This window comes from Polyodon spathula, chromosome 2, assembly GCF_017654505.1.
Source record: "Polyodon spathula isolate WHYD16114869_AA chromosome 2, ASM1765450v1, whole genome shotgun sequence".
Lineage (NCBI taxonomy): Eukaryota > Metazoa > Chordata > Actinopteri > Acipenseriformes > Polyodontidae > Polyodon > Polyodon spathula.
Window position 1 is genome coordinate 19,878,459 of NC_054535.1, and position 24,960 is coordinate 19,903,418.

The 24,960-nt window shown below is 37.2% G+C and overlaps 1 protein-coding gene across 2 annotated transcripts in view; it reads left to right on the forward strand.

Moving 5' to 3' along the window:
- The window catches only part of LOC121331156 (catenin alpha-2-like), a 511,986-nt gene that overhangs the window by 154,810 nt on the left and 332,216 nt on the right, over nt 1–24,960 (forward strand). For both annotated transcript variants that reach the window (XM_041278373.1, XM_041278382.1), the window contains exon 7: nt 24,291–24,494. In XM_041278373.1, coding sequence (XP_041134307.1) covers nt 24,291–24,494 — 204 coding nt within the window. The remainder of the gene's footprint in view (nt 1–24,290; nt 24,495–24,960) is intronic.

The following is a 24,960-nucleotide window of genomic DNA, read 5'->3' on the forward strand; positions in this document are numbered from 1 at the left end:
AGCAATACTGATAATGAGCAGACGCTCACCTTACAATACAATACAGTTTTCATTTATGTGCTGCCTTTCATAACGATCATCCCGCTGCATTAAACCTGGTACAACAGCTAGTGATTAGAGAGAAGCCTAGAGAAAATGCCAGGCTTAAAGGGCAACTTGGTATGTGAATTAAACTTCAGAAGTTATTGTAACTTGTATATTCTTCTTCTTGTTTAAATTTACTTTGTAATGTTTCAGGCATTTCGTTCGGGTGACTTTTTAAAGCTCAGAAGTTGCCTTGAAAGAGCTCTCAGAGTCATGCCTAACCTCAGGTACACTGGGAGCAAAACAAATTCACAGCTACTGAGACCGAACTGCTTTTTTCACTTGTCTTTTTTTCAATTTCAAAAAAGCCTTTTGTACAAAACGTTTCCTCTGCACCCACTACCACCAAACATTGTATTAATTGATTAACAGTGATAGGCCTACTGGCAATTATTCCAACAAAAGTCTCAGTTTTAATTAGGTAGTTACATATAAACTGATGTATTTTGAAACAATCTTTATACTGCTTTGGGAGTAAAACTGATGAGGGGTTCTGGCTTGACATTGTACAAAACTCTTAATAAATTAAGCTCTAGTAAAAAATGATGCTTACAACGCATGTCTCTGGTTTTACTACTTCAGTTACATTACTGCCTTCAAAGAGTATTCACATGGTAACATTACAATACCTATAAAAATGCATACCGTTGCCCAGAATCAATTTAGAGAGCACAGCCTCCATCATCTGACATGTATTCAATTAGTCTTTACTTTGCACAGTATTGTGATTAGTATCACATGGAAATGCAGTTTAAAAGGTAATGATAATAACTGAGGAATTAGCTGCTAAATTGATGTTGCTGATTTTGCTGATATGTGTGCGTGTGTGTGTGTTGGGGGGGGGGGGTTGTGGGAGTCCGTCTGTCCCCCCCAACCCCCCCAATCCCACATATGCTTTGGGGGGCACTGGCCAGGATGCTTGTGTCCTTTTTTTGTCAGTTTGACCTTGGATTTCTGACTGAGCGTTTTGAAGTTAAGAATGGATACAAATTGTAATTATATTAAACTGGAACAGATACAAGATAAACAAGTAAGAATTATTTAACTAATACAGACAAATAAAAAATAATAATATTATAATATAAGACATGTATGTTGTTGTTTGTAAAGGATATAAGATGTTATTATAAGTATTTGATTAATTGTATAAACAATACGTATATACTAAAAGAATGTAACCATTGCCCTGTTCACCAGCAACACACTGCCCCTAGTGGCTGTAAGAAATACATCAGTGTGCAACACCACATAGAACAAGCGGCAGTGTTGCAGGTTGATGGTTGCACTCTGGTGTACCAGGATGTAGACATGTTTGCAAGAGATATATTGAGGCCACGTGGGTGGTTTGGTTTGAAATGTAACCAGGATGCGAAGGCTAAAACATAACATGAAATAGAGTGAATCTAAAAAAAAAGACCCTTACCAAGTTGCTTTTTAAATCCTATATCCTCTATCTCAGGCGTCTCCAACGCTGGTCTTGGAGAGCTACTGTGGATGCTGGTTTTCATTTCAACCAATTTCTCAGTTACTAAGCTAAACCAATTAATGTCTTACTTAGTCAAGATTAACATGTGTTCCAGATCTTTAGCCACTGATGATATAAAGACACCTAGAAAACCTGCTGGATAGGGGATCTCCAGGACCAGGGTTAGAGACCCCTGCTCTAGCTGATGCTCTATCTGATACTGTATTAGTGATATACTGTATACTCCTTTACTTATTGCATGAAGAGCTCTGTGCCATGCAACACATCCCTGGATCTGACACACAGTCTACTGCGTGGTCCTGTGTCCCTGTCTGTTTGCTCTGTGGACATGACAGATTACCCTGAAGTAGCGTCCCCTTTAGAGTTTTAATGCACGGAATGACGTCAGTAGAGTCTGTCCCTGATCTATTGCTGCATGCAACGCATTGTCATATATCTTGCAGGGTCACATTCATTATATACAGTATGAGATCTTTTTTATTTCTGTATTTTACAGTGAGCTGATTATGAATTTTGATAGGATATGTTTTTAGCTGAAACCATTTTTTTTCATAATAATAATGTTTTTTGTTTTATTATTATGAAAAATTGATTGAATCATCTAAATTAGACAAGAATAATCTTATTAATAAGAATGTAAAACAAAGTATTTACAAATTTGCTATATATTTCTCAATAGGTATCCATTTAACATATTGGTTTATTTAAATTGAGAGCAGTAGCATAATATGCTACTATTTTCCATTAGCATTTCCCTTTAGGAGGTAGAACTAAAGGTCAGCTTTGCTAAATTAAATTAAATGAATTAAATATATCGAACTTGCAGCGTCTAAAATATTAAGCGTCCCTGCATGCTTTTGTAAAGCGGCTGTCACCACTGCTGGTTTCAGCATTAGCCTTTTCAGATACAGACCACATTTTCAGGTTTTTGGAAACTGTACATCAATCTGTACAGCAAAATGTACAGTAATCTACACTTCAATTTCAACTGAAGCCTAGCATACCATCGATATTATGGTATGTGACTTTCCTGGTGATATGTTGGCCATGCATTTCACAAAGCTGTCACCAACTCACTGTCACAACTTTATATCTCAGAACTTGCCATGGGCATCTAGACCATTGACCTTTGTATTTCAGAAAACATTTGAGTCTAGATTTCGTATTTGTTACATTAAACAATTACCTTGTGGTAGTAACTTTGAATTTTGGATACTACTGGATTTAAAATAAAAGGCCCTAGTCACAAAGCTTAAACTTGTAATTTATGTTAAGAATGTTTTGAGTGATAGGAATAGTTTGATATTCATTAAATTGTTAGACTGGTGCTGTCTACCAAAACTATTACATTCATGCTGTATACTCCCTACAGCACATCTCAAATGCTAGTTCCTACAGTACATACTTTTAATATTTTACAAATAAATGGGTAGTGGGAGGAGAGCGCTTGGCTTCTGGAATACAGCTACCACCAATTCAAGCATACATGGATGACATGACAACAATGACTACAACAGTAGCCTGCACTAATCAGTTATTGGGCCATTTAACCAATATGGTACGATGAGATGGTACGACGGGGATCTAAAGGACACAGTTCGTGTGGGAGAAGTTAGACAACAAGCAGTGGAAGGGTTGAAGAGCATAGACAGCAGCACTTTACCGGGCAAACTGAAACTCTGGTGTTTTCAGTTTGGTCTTCTGCCAAGACTGCTGTGGCCACTGACTGTGTACGATGTTTCCTTGACAACAGTTGAGAAGCTGGAAGCTTTAATCAATTCATACGTCAGGAAATGGTTGGGACGTCAGCAAAGTGGGACTTTATGGTAAAGGAATACTGCAGCTACCTGTCTCTGCTCTAACCAAGGAAGGAGTTTAAGTGTGCCAAAGTCCAACTGGAAATGACGTTAGTAGAGCCACATGACAAGTGCGTAAGGGAGGCAGCACCTGTGTTGAAAACTGGAAGAAAATGGTCAGCAAAGAAAGTTGTGTGAAGATGCTAAGGCTGCCCTTTGGATCGGAGATATTATGAGGCAAGTTCAGCATGGAAAAGGAGGTCTTGGTTTCAGTTCAGTTATTCCTGCATGGCACAAGACAACCCCATCTCAACGGAGGAAGCTGGTAGTCAACGAGGTGCAAAAGCAGGAAGAGAGGATCAGGTGTGTAAAGGCCATTTCCCAGGCCAAGCAGAGAGAATGGATGAGATGGGAGAGTTGGAACAACGCAAGATCGGCTGGCAAGACCTATGGACAATGGAACAGAGCAGGATCAGTTTCATCAACAGATCAACATATGATGTTCTCCCATCACCACAGAACCTAAACCTCTGGATGGGTGAGGATCCCTCATGTCCTTTGTGTTCATTGCCTGCAACATTAAGGCACATATTGACAGGATGTAAGGTGGGTCTTAGCCATGGACGGTTTACTTGGCGCCATGACCAGGTGCTGTGATGTTTGGCCATAACATTGGAAGACAAGCGTAACCTGACCAATAAGTTGCCACCAGTTCCATCACAGCATTACACACAGAAGACAGTATTCCTCCGTTCAGGAGAGCAACCACCAAGAAAAGGTGTTAAAACCAAGCCTCGCCCAGGACAACTGGAAGCTGCTAGAGATTGGAAGCTGCTGGTAGATGTTGGTCAACGGCTTATTTTTCCACCTGTGATTACCACCACTAACCTTCGACCAGACATTGTCTTGTGGTCTGGATCAGCACACTTTGTTCATCTGGTAGAGTTAACAGTGCCATGGGAGGATGCTGTGGATGAGGCATATGAGAGGAGGAAACTTTGGTATGCTCAACTAGCTGCTGAAGCAGAACAGCGAGGATGGAGAGTCCGAGTTTACCCAGTGGAGGTGGGTTGTCAAGGATTTGTGGCACACTCTACAACCCGGTTTCTCAGAGATGTCAGGTTCAGTGGCCAAGAGTTGCGTTGCACAGTGAAGAACTTATCTGAAGCAGCAGAAAGGAGCAGCAACTGGCTCTGGTTGAGACGGAAAGATTCTGGATGGGGATCTCAAGCACAATAGAAAGAAAGCAACACTGATATACGGGTAAGCAAGCTGGGCTGAGCTGAGTGGGGGATGGCGGGGGGTGATGCTGGGACGCCAGAATCACTGTTGAGCCCTCTTCAGGTGTCATGGGCTAGTCGACGAAACACCAAGGACAGGAAGGTGCCCACTTGAAGACCCCAGAGATGTAACCTACTTAGCTCAATCCAGTTGGTTGTAATGCTGATGCACTGGGGAGACCGCACTGGGTTGATCCCTGGAACCAGCATCGCAGCCGTTGTATGTGCTGATGCGCTGGGGAGGCAAAATAAGCTGATCCCTGGAGTCAGCATTACACTAAAGCAATCAACACCAGACTAAAGGATATCTACATCATCAGATGGAAAGCAACACAAATGGATGGAGATGCAGATGGATCACATTGGTTTACTGTAAAGCTACGTCTTAGTTGGTGCTTGTCTTGCCGAGAGCCGAGTTCAAATCAACATGAAGTTTAACATCTACTCTCATGTAATGGAAATCATTATTCTATGATTATTCTATGATTCTAGCATTACCAACAACAATGTGATTTTTCCCAAATGATGTTTGTTGTGGATCTAAATACTATGGACCATATTCATAATTCTTAAGCTAAAAGTACTAACTTTTACCATCATGATCTTTTAGCAAAGTATTTTGTATCACTGGCTTATTTCCTCTGCCCCTTACTGGACAGGGTTAAAACAGCAAGTGAGCTGCTGCTGTTTCCTCAAGGCATTTACCAGCCCTCATTATAACAAATTAGCCTTATTCTCAATGCTTTTGTGGCATAATAAACATTAAGTAGACAATTTAAAAGTACATTTAGATATTAAATAACTGTAGAAGACTTAGTTGTCAGAAAACTGCAGTATTCTGTGAATATTGTTGGGTAAACCTCTAACCAAAACTATGCAAAGAATAAAGCCACCATAGACAGAAACTGTATCAATATGTTAAAATATCGAGTGAGCCCCTTTAGTTGCCGATATTGTGCTGCAGAAAATGAGCTTTGCTGCTGCAACTACTCGGGTTTCTCTGCCTTAGAAACACACACACACACACACACACAAAAAACTTAAAACTTGACATTCAAAAATTCAATTTCAGTACCTTCCACTGCTACTCTTGCTTCATTTATTATTCCATCTCTGCCCTTACCTAAGGATTACACTGCTGGTGATACAATAGCTCTGGTGTTGTGTTAGGTATTGAAGAACTACGAAACTTGGCTGAGCACATACTGTAGTAGGTTGGATCCAGATAATATAAGAAGTACAATCCCAGTTCAGTAATCAGAAAGGTAGGAAAGGGGCAACTCTTTTTTTAGTCGACATTAATAAGTATTAACGCCTTAATCTACTCTGAAATTTCATTATGTATGTTTAAAAAAAAAATGTTTTGCTCCAAAAGTAATGTTATTATCAAGTTATAGGTTGGTGTTATAAAGATCAACTTTGCTTTAGATCAACAAAATAGGCCCCTGTGGATGTCTCAAAAAAGTATTTGCATCTTTGAAAATATGATGTTGCCTCACATGTAAGATACAGGGATTTTAGGGAAGTAATAATGCAAAATGCACTATTTATGGTGCGGTGCAAAATCATAAATGATGTATGACAGTAAAGAAATGTAGAATGATGTGTTACTTATGCAATAAAGCACAAGAGGGCATAGGTTGTGATGAGTCTCAGTTGAGCGCCTGCAACCAACCAAGTGACAATATCCAGCACAACCCATGCCCTCAAATGCCTTATTGCTTTCATAAAACAGATTTAATAAGCATTTTATAAAAAAAAGAAATAGTTTCTAAAGATATAATAAAATGTTGAGGTGTAACCTTCCACAACAGAAAATAGTCTATATGAACTAAAAATAATATTCTGGTATTTGCATTTATTTATTTTTTTTATTGTTTTTGTTTCAATAAACGCAATTAATTGTTCATATTTTTAAATAAAGACTTAAATAACTATAGAAAAAACCTGACTAGTTGTGTTTCACTTAATTTGACTTTATAGACATTCATTTGATTGTTGCAGATACTGGCACAATTATTGAAGTACCTGTCAATTGCTGCAGGAGGCTTTGAAGTGGAGGAAGAGGTTTTGCTTTAATCTAATTTGTTTATTTGGTGATAGAGCGTTCCTCTGACAAGGTGTTGCTCCAGTGATTTATATTTTCTAGCAAGTGAACCCAGTTACTTTGCAGGGAGGTCTCAGATCGTGACCGCTGACAGACATCATTTATCTTGCTTGATTAGTGTACATTTTTGAGGTTCCTTCCTACCTGCATATTCTGGGTAACACGTTGCCAGGTAATTCACTCCTATTGGCTCTAGCATGTACCAGAGGTTTTAATAAGTACTCATCCAGTGAAGCTACAGGGCACAAGCGATTTTCAGGCTCTTCAAACATATAATCCGCAGTGATACTCCTTTGTTCTGTTCGTAGGGATATTTGTGATTTTTTGTCCTATCATTAAATGTCATGGTGGCATACTTAGCTCTGTTTTCATCTGTTTTTTTTTATAATAAAGGTATCCACTCTTAGTTCTGTTTCCTTCTTTTCCCCTCTGTCCGAAATCTAACTGTACATCGAACCAAACATTACGAACAAGACGATTAGCTGTTTGGAGTTTAGAGCATCAGAATGTCAAACTATTAATTCACCAACCAGCTTGCAGCATTCTGCCACTCCATTATATAAAGTACAGCAATGCAAAATTGGACATCAGAAAAAGGCAACCATTGACTTGATTTAATTCATTCAAATTTTGACAAAGTTAATCCTAGCCACTTGAAACGGCACCAAAACCAGGACGAGAGGACACAGTTGGAAATTAACTGGAGACAGACTTAGGACATATGGTAGGAGACATTTCCTTACACAGAGAGATGTGTCAGTATGGAATGTATTATCATTGGAATCCTTTAAGACTTGACAATGTTTTGAGATCAACCAGCCGCTATGAACTGGACAAATATTCCTGGGCCAAATGGCATACACTCATTGGTAAATTTTATATTCTTATGTTGTGGCCTGCTTCGCCAACACATATGATTTCTTCCAGAACCACATATATTCCTGCTTGCTTACACAAGATGATGATATTGATGATAATAAAGCTGAAATGTGTCAATCTGAAATGTGAATTGTCATATGGGTAACTCAAAAAGGCACTTTTTCATGACTGAATGTCATTTAGTGTTCAACGGAGACAATACTAAAAGTAATTTTTTTGGCATTTGAAATTGGAAGAGTAGACCAAAATTGGTCCTTTCAACACCCCTCCATTCCCTATACCAGAGGTGGCCAAACTGCGGCTTACTGGGCAGTTCAAATGCGGCTCCTGGTGAAATGCTGGGTGATTCCCATTTTGTGGCTCGAATTAACCGAGGAAAGAATAATAAACAAAAGCGAAAATAAAGGAGAGAATAAAAATAAATACAAGGTTCTTATTTTTGTTCTCTGTATTCATTCATGTTTATTTTTCTTTCCTCTCTCCACTTCTCTCTCTTCTGTTTATTAACCTGCATGTTCATTGCACTTTTCGTCACGCGATAACCTTCGACACCGCGTGCGTGTGCATGCATATTTCTTTTTGGTGAACAATTATTTTTATAAATGTTCATTTCTTTTCCCCACCAAGACAAAAACAAGAATAGTACACAAAGATACAATAAACTATTAAAAATAGGATATCAAAGAAAGAATCTACTTTAAGTAATTGAATGAAAGTTATCCTAGGAGGAAATGCCATATTATACACTTTGTGGCAAACACTACATATCGATATTGTCCGTTTAAAAAAGAACTAATTGCGTATAAAAGGTGGAACAATTAACTTGTTGAGGGGGGGCTCGTTGGAGGTCATTTCGGGTGCTGTATGGAGGTTGGTGGTTCCTGTTTGCTATGCAGGCTGGGATGGAAGGCATTGTGTGATGTCATCAGGGAGTTTTGGAGCTGAGGGCTGTGACTGTGATGGTGTGTTCGAACGAAAACAATTTGAAAAGAAGAAAGTTTTCTGTATTATCAGCGGCTGTATGAGGAAAATGTTAACTACACTACTTGCCAAGTACTTGGAACAAACTACGTGCCGGAGGCCAGATGAACAAAAAGGTTAACTAACCTGTTTGTTCCAGTGGAACAGGTCGTACAGTTTTGAACATGGGTAGTTTGGTTTTAAGTTATTGAAAGGATTCCTGCATCGTTGTTTCGATTACAAAAGGGAAATTGACATTTCTGTGACTGGTTAAATATCCAATACAATCTCTGTAAGGAAGAGAAAATAACTCGAACATAACTGACTTGCAGCATATTAAATGAACATTACTCTGTCTATCAGAACTGCTAAAGTATTACCGTCAATCCTTGTGTATTACAGACTTGTGTGTTTTCTTTACTTTATTATTTTTCCCTTTTTATTTATTTATTTTGTTTTGACCAGTAAATAATGTTAAATATTGCTTTATAGTATACTGATGTTTTTTTTGTTTCTGTATTTTATTTTAGTAAATTGTTAATTAACTTTTGCTTTGATTAATTGTTGGGTATGTATATTGCGTTGCGTGTGGTTGCTGAGACTATTGAAACCCGGCTTGCAGTTTAATAGTGTAATTTGGCTCCTGAGGGTATATTCCCGCAACCACTGGCATTGATTACTAGTGTCTTTGGTAATACAATGGTAAAGTTAGTTTGTCTCTTTGAAGGACTGTATTTAAAGCAGGTTTCCAATAGGGATGAAAAGATTTTCATTGTCTTGTACTGTTTGTTACTACCATAGCAATTAACTGTTATTTTTTTTTTTATTATGTTTGGTTAATTAATATTTTGTTCTGTATATATGTTTTGTTTCTTTATTTTGTAATTTGGTTTAATTAATGGGTAAATGGACTTGAAGCTGGAGCAATTTAATATATATATATATATATATATATATATATTATATATATATATATATATATATATATATATATATATATATATACCTCATAAGCAACTTGTTTGGTTATTCAATTAATTAATAGTCCTCTTTTTCTCTGGTTGATTATATAGGACTTGATGATAGGATGATGGGTTTTCTGGTCCTGGTAATGAGGTTAAGTTAAATAATTTGATAGGACATTTATTACTATCTGGCACCCTAGAGCTTGACGCCGTTACAACTTGATCTTACTCAACTAACTGTACCTCTTTATCAGCAGCAGTATCCCATGCTACCATCGTATTAGCAGTTAAGTGTAGCCAAGTTGTAGATATTTCCAAAAGAATGAAAAATTGAAAGTCATTGACACAGGGGCATGGTCCAAGATTAATATATTTTGGCTCTCTCTGTACTTCACAAACCGCAAAATATTACAGGATACTTATGCAATTACCTTGTAATGCTTATTTTAAAAACAAGCAACATCACTTGAAACCAAATGAGCTTCCTGCAAACAAGTAATATCAACTTTTTTTCTAATCTAAACACTCTTTGCAGGATGACTGGTCCCTCGCAAATTTTGGGAATTAATGACAACACTACCCATGGTCAAAAATAGAGATAAAGATCAGGGAGAATGAAAGAGTAAAAGACATAGCACTCAGAGAGCAAGAAAATATGACATGGAGAAAGAACCCTGACACACAACATATAGCAATATCCTATAGGACAGCAGCATAGTAATGACAAAAAAGCAGCAAAATAAACAGAGATGGGAGCCTGGTTACAAAAATTTAAGGTGATAAAGAAGAGAGAACCAAAGGGAACACACTACATATAAGAAAGCTGAAGCCACAATTATCATATGCACTCCCTTTCACTCTCTGGTCTGCTCCCTACCTCCCCTTCCCTACGTCCACCTACCCAACCTCCCTCCTCACCCCCCCCACCACCCCAACAAATCCAACAATTGTCAACGTGGACCAGATTACCCTGAGGGAACTTGCTGTGAGCAAATCACTGTGCCAACAGATGAAATGAACTGCAAATTGAACAAACGTACACAGCAGGCATACAATCTAGTAGCCCATCTATTCAATGTTTATGTAACTAATTAGAGTGCAGATTGTCACGAACTATAACATAAATGTCACAGAAATTAATAAACATAATGACTAGATTAATGTCAAGAAATAGCAAGTGGAAATGTGCAGTCCTGACAGGTCACTGTCAATCATAAAAGGAGCAAAATGTTTCCACTTACATACCATGAAGGCACAAAAAATAGTAATGCAGAGCAAAGTTAGTCCATCGATATCGACTTGAACTGATGCATGGAAAGTGCATTCAACTTCTGCCATGTGGACAACCCAATCATCGGGGCTCAGTGACCTCTTGTGACAATGTGTCTGTCACTTTCATGGCTATGCCTATGAGTGAGTGGAGAGACACACCGAATTGGTGCATTTATTACTCCCCACAGGCGCGCAGGGTTTATTAACACATAAGAGAATGAAAGTAAAGAAACAGGTCATGTGACATTACCAGCAATGGTAACGCACAGAGGACACATACAGCAAGCTATACAAAGGCAAACTAAAATGCGTCTCCAGACAGTGTGTGCTCTCAGTGCAGGTGCGGTGCTGGAAACAATGGTGCTCTTGTGTGTTCCAGTGCAGTGCAGTCTGGGCATATCGCTGGCGTAAAGCAGCAGCTCCCAGATCCGTATTTAGCCATCTAGCAGAGATAAACACGCAGTTTAGGAATAAGCAACACTTCACTCACAGTTTGATTGTCCTTGTTTCCTCCCATTAACCACAACAAAGGAATCGATTACGGCATCACACACCCCTAAAGTACCCTAAGCACCGTCCCCTCCGATAGCTAGTTCAATCACGTCTCCTCCAATTCATGATTAAAACTTCTCTCACCATCATAGGGCAAGGCCTCCTGGTACCGTGACTCTGCCCCCTTCCTGAATGGCCAGCTTACAACTGCCCCTGGAATGAACTGCCCAACCATTCAGTACGAGGCACACAGATTCTGTTGTACAGTGCCCTCACAGATCGAGAGGGAGATTGTTGATTAGGAATCATTCACTCTCAGTCACACCTCTTCATACTCTTTCCCTCTGCGTTCAGTAAAGAAGCTGATGCTCAAGCGAGTTTTGTTATGGCATGGGATATTGTCCGTGCCAAACATCCTTATTCAGATTAATGAATCTTTTTTATAAAATTGAAGGGGGCACTAGAGTAGATAATGCATGTTTAAATGTTGCATTGCAGGTCTAAAATTCATATAATATTTACGTATCTTACATCTTGTCATGAGCAGCTACTGTAATCCCTTTCAAAATACAGTGCATGTGTCATCCACAAAGCACTCAAATGTATGGAGCAATCATGAAAACCCAGCATTCGGATCTTCAAGGGAAGAGCTTGTTAAAAAGAATCCTTAAAAATATGCCTTTTTATATGGTGTTTTTGGTGAAGTCAGGGTAGTAGTATTTTGCTTAATAACAACTTAATATATATATATTTTTTAAAGTACGTAGTACATACAGTATAAACAGAAATACAGTCGGTGCTGCTCTATTGGGACAACTTGGGAGATGTAAAAATATCATTAGTTTTTGCGACGACCTTAGTCACACTTATATTCATAATTTACATCGTGCAAGAGAAGTATTTTTATTTCTAATTTCTAAATGAAAAGAAACACAATGACTTCACATTATGAATACATGTTAAAATACATTATTTAAAATACAAGTCAATTGTTTTTTTTATTTTTTTTATTCCTAAACAAAATGAATTGGAATTTTCTATTTTGTAAATGAAACAAAATAAAAAATAAACAACTCACATCTTATCACAAGACTTTGTTTGCCACAGCAGCCTGAAACCACAAGAAACCAGCTCCTTCAAGAGTTCAACGTGGGCTATGCAATTTACACAAGTCACAGCATAATCACGTTTCTCTAAAAAGTGATATCTTTAATAGCTCGCAAACATTTCATGTTTTACAGTATGTGTCTTGCGGCTCTCGGCCATATGAAAATTTTTGTATGCGGCTTGTAGGGTCAGTAAGTTTGGCAACCCCTGCCCTATACAATAGTGTGTTGCAACAAAGTTCACTAACTGCGTGATCTCTCCAAAATGAAAACAACTTTTGCTCTCGGATTTTCATGGTTCAGATCTGATGTATTTTATTTGCAGTATAGAATTATTTAAAGTTTTCTGGTTACATAAAAACGTAAAATTGTTGATTTTGCTTGGAAGTTTTCACAAGTTTCCCTTTGCTGGCTTCCACAACTCCAGGGTACTGAGCCAGCTGTTAAGCTTTTAAAATGTAGTAAATTACTACCCTTAAATAGAATTGCAAGCTAGACTCCATTGAGCAGTTTCTCTTTTATTAAACTCTGGTGTGTATGATGGTTGACAATCACGGAATAGTGGCATTGCACAAATAATACTGCAATGTTCTAATACTTACATTAATATAACACTGACCGTGAATGTTATTTGTCTGGAATATTCACATTTCGAAGGAGATACTCTAATACACTATATTATTTAGCCTGGAAAATAGAAGGGGCCAATTTGGTTAAATAAGGGCCGAAGACACTTTTTTTACACAGGGTATAGGGGTGGGTAACTGGATGCAGTTCTGGAAACAATTTTGAATATTAGGAACTGTACGAGCGTTTATGGGCCTGATGGTCTCTTTTTGTTCATAACTTTTCTTATGTTCTTAAAAAATATATATGCTCTAAAATATAGATGTGTAGGAAAGCATTGATTATTTCTTTACAGTTGCTGTACAGGTTGCAATGAACTCCTGGCTGGATAGGGATATTGTATGTGTGCATAAAGACGCTGGCTACAAACCCACTACAGGGGATTCCCCATTAATGAAACTGTAGTGTGTCTGCTTTTAGTGCAGAGGGTTGTCTGTTCAAATCCAGACCAGAGATGGAGTAATATGTTGGAATAAAATAAAAATCTGTGAAAATAACACTTTAGTAAAAAAAAAAAAAAAAAAAAAAAACTGTGTTTCTGAGACAATCAAGGGAGGTGAATCTCCCCCATTTTATTGGTGACATCAGTCAAGATTACAGCAAGTTAGAAAATGACACAGCAAATTCGTATCGGTTTTGGTATGTCTTCCGGGCCCATATGGTTACTGTAACTTCTTACTGTAACTTGTCTTGAAATGAGACAGCTTGTAAAGTTTCTGTGCACCAGGGCTGGTATTTTATAATTGAAAAAGATTACCTTAGTTTTGTATCTGCCAACAGTACGTCAAAAAACCCAGGTTGGGGCAATTCTGCCAGACTAAATCAACTGTCTTAAACTACCTTGAATTAAGAGACTCAATTTAAATTCGAATTTAAGCTTGGAAAAATCAGCATGGTACAGTTTGACTTTAGATTGACAATATTGTATTTAATAAAAGGGTTTAAATATGAATTGTGTTGAGATTTGTAGTACCTCACTGTGGAATTCATTGCTTTACACAACACTCCAGGTAAGCTGCGTAATGGGTGTTTTATGCATTGAAAAAATATGAATTACGTGTGCTATTTAAATTGAATGTGTAAGAAATATGCAAAGCCATTATGCTGCACAGCTTGAGTTCACATGTTATCAAGCTTCTTGTAATTCGTTGGTTCCTGGCATCTTAATGGTCAATAGTGAATATGCAGTACTGCATGCAACAGGTAGAGGATGGATCATAGAAATACATGGACATAACAACCTTTTAAGTTGTTTAACAGGAACATCATAATTAGAGAATGAAAAATAGATGTAAACAGATCCCTTTAAACAGATGTTCATGCTCAAAATATGTTCAGATTAGCACAATGTATGGTGAGTTAGAGGGGGTTCAGTAGGTATGATTTGGCCTAGGGAGCCGAACTGCTCTGAAGACGTATTTTATCTTTTTAAAAACTCAGAGGAATTGCATTTAATAGTTGAAGTGCTTGTTTTTCATACCTACTCATTTTGTGCATTTGTTCCATCGTATTAAAGTTAACAGGTGCCTGCTATGCTTATCCCAGTGGGAGCTCCTTTGGCAGATGTTACTGTCTATAACTGAGCCCTCAGCTCTGAAATTTTAAAATCTGAATAGCATGCAAGATTTATTGTTAATGCAGAACATTGTGGTACAGATTCTATTAATGCACATGCCATGTGCAGTATTCACATTTTCTTAGATCTTCTCAGTACAGCAGCTAATAACTGATTGTCTCATTTTCTAACAGAGTTGTCAATTTAAAATCTATGAAGCTTCAGTTAGGTGAGGTCATATATATATATATATATATATATATATATATATATATATATATATATATATATATATAGAGAGAGAGAGAGAGAGAGAGAGAGAGAGAGAGAGAGAGAGAGAATGAATATGTTATGAAAAACCATGACATGCAGTATTTATGTCATGGGCAGACAACAATAATAAACAAGCCCTTGGGCGAGTTTGTTATCCTTCTGCTTCTCCCCTCCCATGACATTAATCCTGTATGTCAAATTTTTTCATGAGATATTATGTTTAAATTTTCTATAAGTAAGTATAGTGTAGCTACCCAAACTAAGTTAAAGGTACTGTACGGTGATCTCTTACTTTATACAAGGCAGTATGGAGCTTGTCCCTTCTGACAGATGAGATGGAGATAGAGAAGTATACCTTTCATACACGCTGTTTTGGTAAGTCTTTTCATCCAAGTGACAATTTCAATACAAGTTTATTTCTATCTTAAAATATTTGGTATTTATTTTAAATATTGAAAATATTATATTTAAATTATGTTCGTTTTAAATGATATGTAGTTTGCGTAACCATAGAATGTATTTGCGGTGCAGAATGCCACAATGAAGAAAATAATATACCACAAAGATCCTCATGAAATAACAATAACATAAAAAAAAAAAAACATAGTTGCTCAAGAGGTATAATGATAACAGAAGTAGGGATCTGATGTTTGCTTAACGAGCCATAATATGAGCAAAATTTGTTAATGGGTTAGTCTTGATATTTAATAACAGGTGATAAACAAAAAATCTGTCTCTTAAGTAACTGTTAAAGCCACCGCTAGTGATATATTGTTTTCTGAAAAACATCAGGGTTCATTAGGATAATCAATTAGGAAGAATCTAATGATAATAAAAAAAAGATAATATTATCTTATGATAATAAAATCTTGATTAGTAGACCAAAGACTTGTTGGCAGAATTAATTGCATTCTCATTACATTCTCGTTGCATTCTATTTGCATTCTCATTACATTCTCGTTGCATTCTCGTTGCATTCTCATTGCATTCTATTTGCATTCTCATTACATTCTCATTGCATTCTATTTGCATTCTCATTACATTCTCATTGCATTCTCTTTTTTTTTTACAGTGTGATGTTGACTAAGACTACACTGAGTACAAAATATTAGGAACACCTTCCTAATATTGAGTTGCACCCCCTTTTGCCTTCAGAACAGCCTCAATTCGTTGGGGCATGGACTTTACAAGGTGTCGAAAGTGTTCCACAGGAATGCTGGCCCATATTGACTCCAATGCTTCCCACAGTTGTGTCAAGTTGGCTGGTAATTGATCTCTACTCCAAATAGCTCGTTCCATCTCATCCCACAGATGCTCAATTGGATTGAGATCTGGTGACTGGGCAGGCCACTGCAGTAAGGTGAATTCACTATCATGTTCGTGGAACTATTCCTGGACAATCCTAGCTTTGTGGCATGGGGCATTATCCTGCTGAAAAAAATCCATTAGCAGATGGATAAACTACTGCCATGAAGGGCTGTACCTGATTGGCAATCATTCCACTTTTATCAAGCAGCCCAATGTGTGCCATGAAAACACAACCCACACCACCATCACCATGCTACAATGTTGACACGTGGCATGATGGATGCATGTACTCATGTGGTTTTCTTTCAGCACCAATGTTGTACTGGATTGTCAGTTGACAAACTGTAGCCCGCCTGTTGCTGTGCACAATTCGTGTCAGCCTCCTTTGGCCTCTTTTATCAATGAGCCGTTTCGACCTCTGGCCTGCCGTTGGCTGGATGTCCTTTGGGTGGTGGACAATCCATGATACACACGGGAAACTGCTGAGTGTGAAAAACCCAGCAGCGTTGCAGTTCTTGACACACTCAAACCAGCGCACCTGGCACCTACTACCATATCCCGTTCAAAGGCACTTAAATCTTTTGTCTTGCCCGTTTACCCTCTGAATGGCACAGTTTCACCAGGATTCACCTCGTCAGTCTATTTCGTGGAAAGAGCAGGTGTTCCTAATGTTTTGTACACTCAGTGTATATACAAAATTATAAGCATGAAACCGTGACAAATAGTGGATGTAGTCAATGTACCTAATTTCCAATACAGGAGTAGGGATGATTTCCATGGGTTTATTAAAGAAGTACTTATGTTTAGGATATGAAGTGTAATTGTTTTGATATATAACTTTGAAATATATTATATTGAATAACCTGTTCATATTAGGTGGTCCTGAGTGAATAGGTATCTTAACTGAACTCATTTTCAAATCTACATTGTATTCATTCAAATACAACAATAAAATGACCAGGCAAATCTGTTCCAAATTGTGCTGGGATCTGCAGCAGATGCGGAGCTTGATCTAAATAAAGTAATTCTCTGATATCTAGTATTAAATATAGGTTCTAATATATTTTTTCTCCAAACATTGTACATATTTTATACACTTATATAAAGTCCATGAATGCTCATAGAGTGCTATGGTTATTTCACCCATGAGAATAGCCGTAAACAATGTATTCCACCATCTTCAGGGTCTCGTTGGTTATTCAATCAATCTTTTTTTGTATATAGCGCCTTTCATAGTGGACCACCATTACACAGCCGTCCTCATTCATGGAATTACTGCTTTTCTCTTTGAACATTCATGGAAGTGCAGTTACTTTCATTTTACTATGTTTTGCAATTTTTAAAGCCTTTTTTATCATCATTTTGTATATTTTTTTTTTTTTTATACAGTATAATAATGCTAAAATAATACTGGTCAGGAAGTAATGATAAGACTGTTTGTTGTGTTTCCTTGAGCCCAGAGGTTATGTGATTACTGCAGCGTTGTATTACTGTTGATAAGTGGAAGCTGAATAGAATTGCTATTGCCTTCTAAGAGATTGCAACCGTATTACCTGATAAACCAAGTTATCTACTGCTAAACAATTCCTTTGGCTGGCAGATTCGGAAGTTAGCTATCTTCCAAATGACTCTTCATCTTACTGGTAAAAACAAATAATCTCATTTTAGTTTTCAAAAATATTTGTAATTTCTTTAAACCAAAAATTGAATGTGGCTGTCAACTTTTTACTTTATCTAAAATCCAAATAATTATTTTCTGTAAAGGTGAGAATTGAATCTTGCTGTGATTGTTAAGTTAGAATGTTGAGTACGAATAGTGTGTTATTGTCATGGTGTATGTGTGATGTTAAGAGTTAACACACATGTGATTAAAAAAAAAAAAAATCCAACAATATTTAGGGTTCCTATTCAAGGTTGACGGCTCACCAATACTTCATGTATTCATTACTAATAATAGTAATCTGATATTACTAATAATATGCCTACTCTGACCTTTTAAAATAGAGTACCTTATAAAAAGTTTAAGAATTTATGTTCATTATACAATTTTATACCTAAAGTGAAATCTCCATCTGTTTAAAATAATTAAAAAGCTCAGATTAGGCAAATTTGTTTAATTAAGGGTTCAATTATGTAATTGAGTGCATGGTTGGAACAGAAACCAGCAGGGCAGTGTCCCTCCCCAGGGCCAGGGTTGAGAACCACTGGTCTAGACAATAGGTAAATCCATTTTTAAATGTACACATATTTCACCATTGTTATTACCCCATTCAACTATCTTTGAAGACGACCCTGTCTGCAAAACTGTGTCATTCTTTTACTACAAAAATAGGTTATATAAAAGCAGCCTTTACAGACCTCTTATCTTCTTACCTTTCACATTTGACAAACAGCCTTGCACTTAAGAGGATTATTCAAGCTATTTTTAGACTCACTTATTCACCTACATAGTCAAGGGAGCTTTACTTTTTACATCTCATACACTTCTATTTAAATTGAAGCAGGATATTATCATAGTATCATGGCGGTATACAATGACTTGCTTACCTCTGCCTAACAGACCAGTTTCACTAAGCATTCACTAGCAATAAACCACCACTGCAGGCTTCAAATTATGTGTTAATGTTATTTTACCTGAGTGAGTAGCTGCTGCTCTTCAGTTCAAGCTGCCTGCCATAATGGCTACATCAGTGTCTTTATAAAAATAAGAGCCAGCACCAGCTTATGAAGAGCTTCTTTGGAACATTATATCTTTTTGTGATGTTGACAATGTACAGCAGTGAGCTGGATGGTACTGGGGTTTGCTAAGGCTCTTTGGCTAATATATACTATATTAAATATATACACCTCAAGTGAAAGTACATTAACTCAGTTGTGATTAGCGATCTCAGTTCCCGCAGGCAGGCACATCACACAGGGTGAGGCAATCCACACACAGACGGAGGGCAGGCGTGAACCTGGGACCTCTCGCATTAAAGCATAGCGCCGATACCGCTGTACAAAAGAGCTGGATCCTTTGTGCATATCAGATTATGTCCTCTACCAGCCCTGCTGCTGCCTTCCACCGTGCACACTACGAGAGAGAGAGAGAGAGAGAGAGAGAGAGAGAGAGAGAGAGAGAGAGAGAGAGAGAGAGAGAGAGAGAGAGAGAGAGAGAGAGAGAAATTGTAACAAGAACCATTAAGAATGATTGCAAATGTCATAGAAATGTAAGGGCTCAGTAAAGAAATATCTGAGGAGATGTAATTTGAACCTACTTACTCTTTAATGATCTAAACTGTTGGGTTTTACTGGGAATTATTGACCGAATTATTAACAGTGCTACTGTACATTAATAAAAGTACATTTAAATGAGGTCTGCAAAAGATCATGTGGTGGTCTTAAGATCAGCCTCTGTTTAGATCAACGGTGCTCAACCTTTTTATATGGCCAGGCCACATAAACCTAAAGGCACCTTGCCTGGGCCAAACAAATAAGATATTTTCATAAGATTTTAAAAGAATCATAAGTATTGGTTCCAGTTTTCAATGTCTGCCAATTTAAAGTAATCTGTATTTACTTATTTGCGTTTTGCTTGTTATTAGATTGCAATTGCGTTTTGCTGTTAAAATGTAACACAACACACTGTACCTGTCAAATAAAACAAGCATCAGATTGCCAAAGACAGAAGAAAAAAAAAAGTAAAAAACACATAACTCTCTCTAATTACAAATAACAAAAAATATACACTTACTGACTTAATGAGAACTTTGAGGTTGTTTCTCAGCTACCAGTTTCTCAAGGTTTGGCTCAAAGTTGGAAATGCTCATCCATGAACATCATACAAGTGGTTGTCTGTTAATCGGGACCCCAGCTTAGAATTATTCACTTTCATGAGTGAGAAAGTTTGTTCACAGATGTATGTGTGCCAAAAACTGTGCACATTCATCTAGCAACTTTTTGCAGATTTTGGAATTGATCATTGGGAAGCAGGGAATAAAACTTGACCAATTTCTACCCGTGAATCATATCCTTTAAACCTGAGTTACACCACAGATCAGTAAGTTCCATTTGAAGAGAAGCAGGGGCATTATCCACCTCAACAACAAAGGGGTTTTCAAACAGACGGATGTCATTTGCGTGTGACTTGAAGTCAGAAAATCTGGCCTCGAAATTTTACCATAATGCACAAGGTTCTTCGCAGGACGAAAAATGTGTTGTCGTAAGAGCTTGAGTTTTACCTGAAAGCCTTTCACAGCTGAGTAAAACTGGAAAACAATCATTTCTTTACCTTGCAGTTTTAAACTGAGGTCATTCAAGTGACTTGTTATGTGAGAACCGCCAGATCCCACAACCATATCGGTCTGAGAGTTTGGGGGCATTTTTAGACTTCTTATTCATGAAAATATTGATTTCATTCTGCAGGGCAAAAAAAAAATGTTTGCGGACATTTCCGTGGCTAAGCCAATGCACCTCATTGTGGTATAGTACGTTCCCATATTCTGAATCCATTTCCTTCAGAAAAGCTTGAAATGAGCGCTGATTCAACCCATGTGCCCTGATTGAGTTTAAAGTGGCAACCACGACACGCATTACATTTTCCAAGTTTAAAACTTTGCCACACAGTGTCTGCTGGTGTATAATGCAGTCAGCTCCATCGGTCTTTCAGCATTGCATGAAATAGCCTCCTTATGCACCCGATCAATCACTCCAGTCTTGCTCCTTACCAAGTTCTTAGCGCCATCCTTTCTCACTTCGGCAAGCTGATTCCAAGACAGATCGAGGCCCTTAGTGGTATCGGAAAGTTTCTGAAACAACTCTTCACCTGTAGTCCTCTTGTGAAGTGTCTGGAGTGCAGCAAGCTCTTCTGTGATTTAAAACACCTCATCTATCACATGAATGAAAATTAGCAGCTGAGCACTGTCCACAATACAGTTACTTTCATCCAGTGCTACTTAAAAATTCTCAAAATATGCAACTTTTTCACTGAGCTGTAATTTTAAATCAGTACCGATATCTTTGATTCTTTGAGTGATAGTCTGTCGAGAGAGTCCTACAGATTTCCTCCATTACCACATTTATGCACTTTTTTTTATAAACTCCCTATCAGAAAAGGATTTGCACTCACTCCCCAGTAAATGGGCAATGTGGTAACTAGCTTGCACTGCTGCTGCATTTTCTTCTTGTCTCCTCCTTAACACATGCTGTAAACCTCTGGCCACTTATTTTCAAATACGTTATCCTTGCAATTCATTGTGGCCCCTTGTATTCATCATACTTTTCCCTGTGTTTCTTATCGTAGTGTTGCTTGATATTATATTCCTTCCACACTGAAATGGTTTCTTTGCAAATGAGACATAATGCTTTACTTTGATGAGGCACGAAAAATAATTGATCAGTCTACTTATCCTGAAAAACACGACATTCAACATCCACGTTCTTTTTTTTTTTCTGTTGGAGGCATTTTTTGTAGCTAAGTAATACACATTTACTGACCCGGTTTGTAGAATTGCATCAGCGACAGATTCCCGCTGATTGGAGCATTTCCAAAAGCGCAAAAGCATCCAGTTTTTTTCATGTGTTTCCTTAGTGATTGTTGATGTATATTTGAGATGCAGTTCATCTGCTGAGCAACACTCACTAAGGATGCCAGCTGCCGTATTAATGGTAACCATGGTAATAACTGTCATTGCAGAAGCGTAAAGATTCAGTTTTAAGTTTATTTTAGCTAGTCATGTTTTTTTTTTCATATTTATTTTACACAAAACATACGTAAGAAAAAAAATGTCAACCTCTCTGTCTGCTTTTTTATTATTATTTTGATCTTTATTTCCTCTAATCAACTTTTTTTTCATGGACTGGACAGCATTTCTTTCGACTTCACCCCAAGTTTTTAATCAGCATTTAAATTTCATAATCCTGTTTTTTATTTGAAATCTTATTTCTTGTGCAGTCCTAGTACAGATATTACAGTGCAGTTACAGTAGCCTACGTAGATATTAAGAAAGAAATGCTGTCCAGTTGATTTACAGGAAATATAAAGGTCTTGTTGTAATTTCTACTGTAAACGGTTTGTGTAGAGTTCAAACCCATGGCTAAAATAAATGTAAAAACTCCACCTTGATGATTCTGCGATGAGAGTTAGTACCATGGTTACTATAGGTAGCCTTTTTGTTTTCTACTCGTGAGGACAGCTTGACGTACTTTCATTACTGAGCAGTTTATGTGGCTTGCGTGGAACATTAAAAAACAATTCATGTGCCCTATGCAAAACATTAAAATTATAATATAAAACCCATGAATTGCTATAAGTTATGCTATGCCAGCAAGCAGGTTGCGGGCCATATTGAATGCTGTGGTGGGCCATAAGTTGGGCACCCCTGGTTTAGATAATTAAAATAGATCACTGTGTGTAGAAGCTGTTAAGTACCATATATATATATATATATATATATATATATATATATATATATATATATATATATATATATATATATATATATATATATATATATCTTAAAAAGCCCATGGGTACCGTAAAAGCGTTTGCAGTTTGTGCAGATTTAAGCAAAAACTTCTGATTTGAACCCATTAGTACCATTAGTACACAAGTAACATGTTATCTCAGGTTTCTTGTCAAGCTTTTGTCTTCAGCTAAGTGGCTTAAATTGTTGGTGAAGGACTCATGAGTGAAGTATCGATCTCCTCCGAGCCTCACCATATTTATGGCTCCCAGTCAGAGCAAGTTAACGTCTGTACAATAACATTGACGGCATCATATATCGATGCCTGAAAGAAGATTCTGAATTTGAACAACACTGTTCACATAAGAGTGTATCTCATACATGTTTTAAATAATATAACCACAAGATGAATGTATTACTTTATATTCGGTAATGACGTGTTTCAGTTCTTCTGTAAGGGTTTGATTTCAAACATAGACTTGCTTGTTGTTTTTTTTTTTTGTTATGCTTACAATATGTGTTCCCTTGATGTGAGTAACAGATATTCTGTTGTTGCACATACAATATATGTACATAGGTTCCTATTTCAGGAAGCTGCTTGGATAAAGAGCTTTATATACTGGCACAAGCACCACAGGGAGCTGCTACTTGACAAATAATTCTACTTGTTACCAATAAAAAGAGCAGCCTCTGCATGACTATAGCATTTAAAAGTATAGTAGTGAAAGTTCTGCAGTGAATACGTTATTTAAATTGTACAGTCATAAAATAGAACATTGCAGCCATCAATATGGTAATTTGTTCATACAGACCACATAAAATGTATATTTTGTAGCAACTTAAACAATAAAACTGGGTTATCTTATTCTGCATTCAGCCCTTAAAAGCTTCATAAAACCCACGGCTATAACTCTCTTGTCCTAAAACTATCCTTGAAGGTCATTTTCTCTTTGCCTCTGGCTACTGTTGCTTAACGTTTTCAGAAACCATCTGCTGCAATAATTGTGTCAGATTTGAATAGCTTAAAAATATATATGCTCTTGTTTGATTTGCAGTGTTTCCCATTGCTAACTTTCAATAGTGTGTATGCCATCTGTGGCAGGGTAGCGTTGAGGTCAAGGTAAGCAGCAGGAATAGCTGACTCAGAAGCAGGAGATTGCAGTTAGATCACTTTTTAGTGCAGTTTTATTTAACTTAAAAACTTAATTTTTTGTTTAACTTAACTTAATTAATAATAAAGCACCCAAGTTAAAACTTTCACAGTGCCGAACCATCCAGAGCACAACCTGCTTCTCTTCGATGTGTTTTAAACAAGAGCCCTGGAACAAAGGGGCTGGCTCCTACTTAATATATACCAGATATATTCAAACTTAGATTGGCAATCAGTTATCCAATTTGAGACCGACCTAAATCCACACATGGATTTTTCAGGGATGATATTTTAACTCCATCTCTGCCAAACTCAACTCTGCCACACATTATTACTATGATGATAACTATTCTAGGCATCTGTACATTGCAGAAGTAGCAACAAAGTTATAAAGTATTGTAACTCAGTCAAATTCAAATGCAAAAAAGAGATGTACTGTACTAATGGCCAATGTTAAATGAATTCAGCAATTCTTAATTAAAAAGTACGTTCCTTTTCTTTTTTCAGAACAAGATCATTTTAGATCCCCTGACCTTCAGTGAAGCCCGATTCAGGCCGTCCCTGGAGGAGCGCTTGGAGAGCATCATCAGTGGGGCAGCGCTGATGGCAGACTCCTCGTGCACGCGTGACGACCGGCGGGAACGCATTGTGGCCGAGTGTAATGCTGTGAGACAGGCCCTGCAGGATTTGCTAAGCGAGTACATGACTAATGTAAGTCGCAATTTTATCTACAATAGAAGGGGGTTCCTTTTTGCTACTTTTAAAGAATGCCTTGAGCAAGCCTTGCTATTAAACACAACCCAATACTTAGATAACAACAAGCATATATATATATATATATATATATATATATATATATATATATATATATATATAAAATCTATTTATTTATTTATTTATTTATTTCTTGAACATTTTTTTTTCCTTTTTTTAAATACTGGTATGTTTATTGTTACAGAATAAGCTGCATGTGTATGTATTGGAGGAAAGTATTCAGTTGAAAATGAAAATTGCTTGGTCAAACCACATTGCACTATGTAGTCACTGCCTTTTCAATAATGTGTTGGCAAGAATGATAAGCTTATAACTAAGTATTTTAAAATTTATATTGGCAAGATTAAATATTTAACAATGGAAGTGAGTAGCTAATATTGTCTAACCAGTTCATATCTTGAAT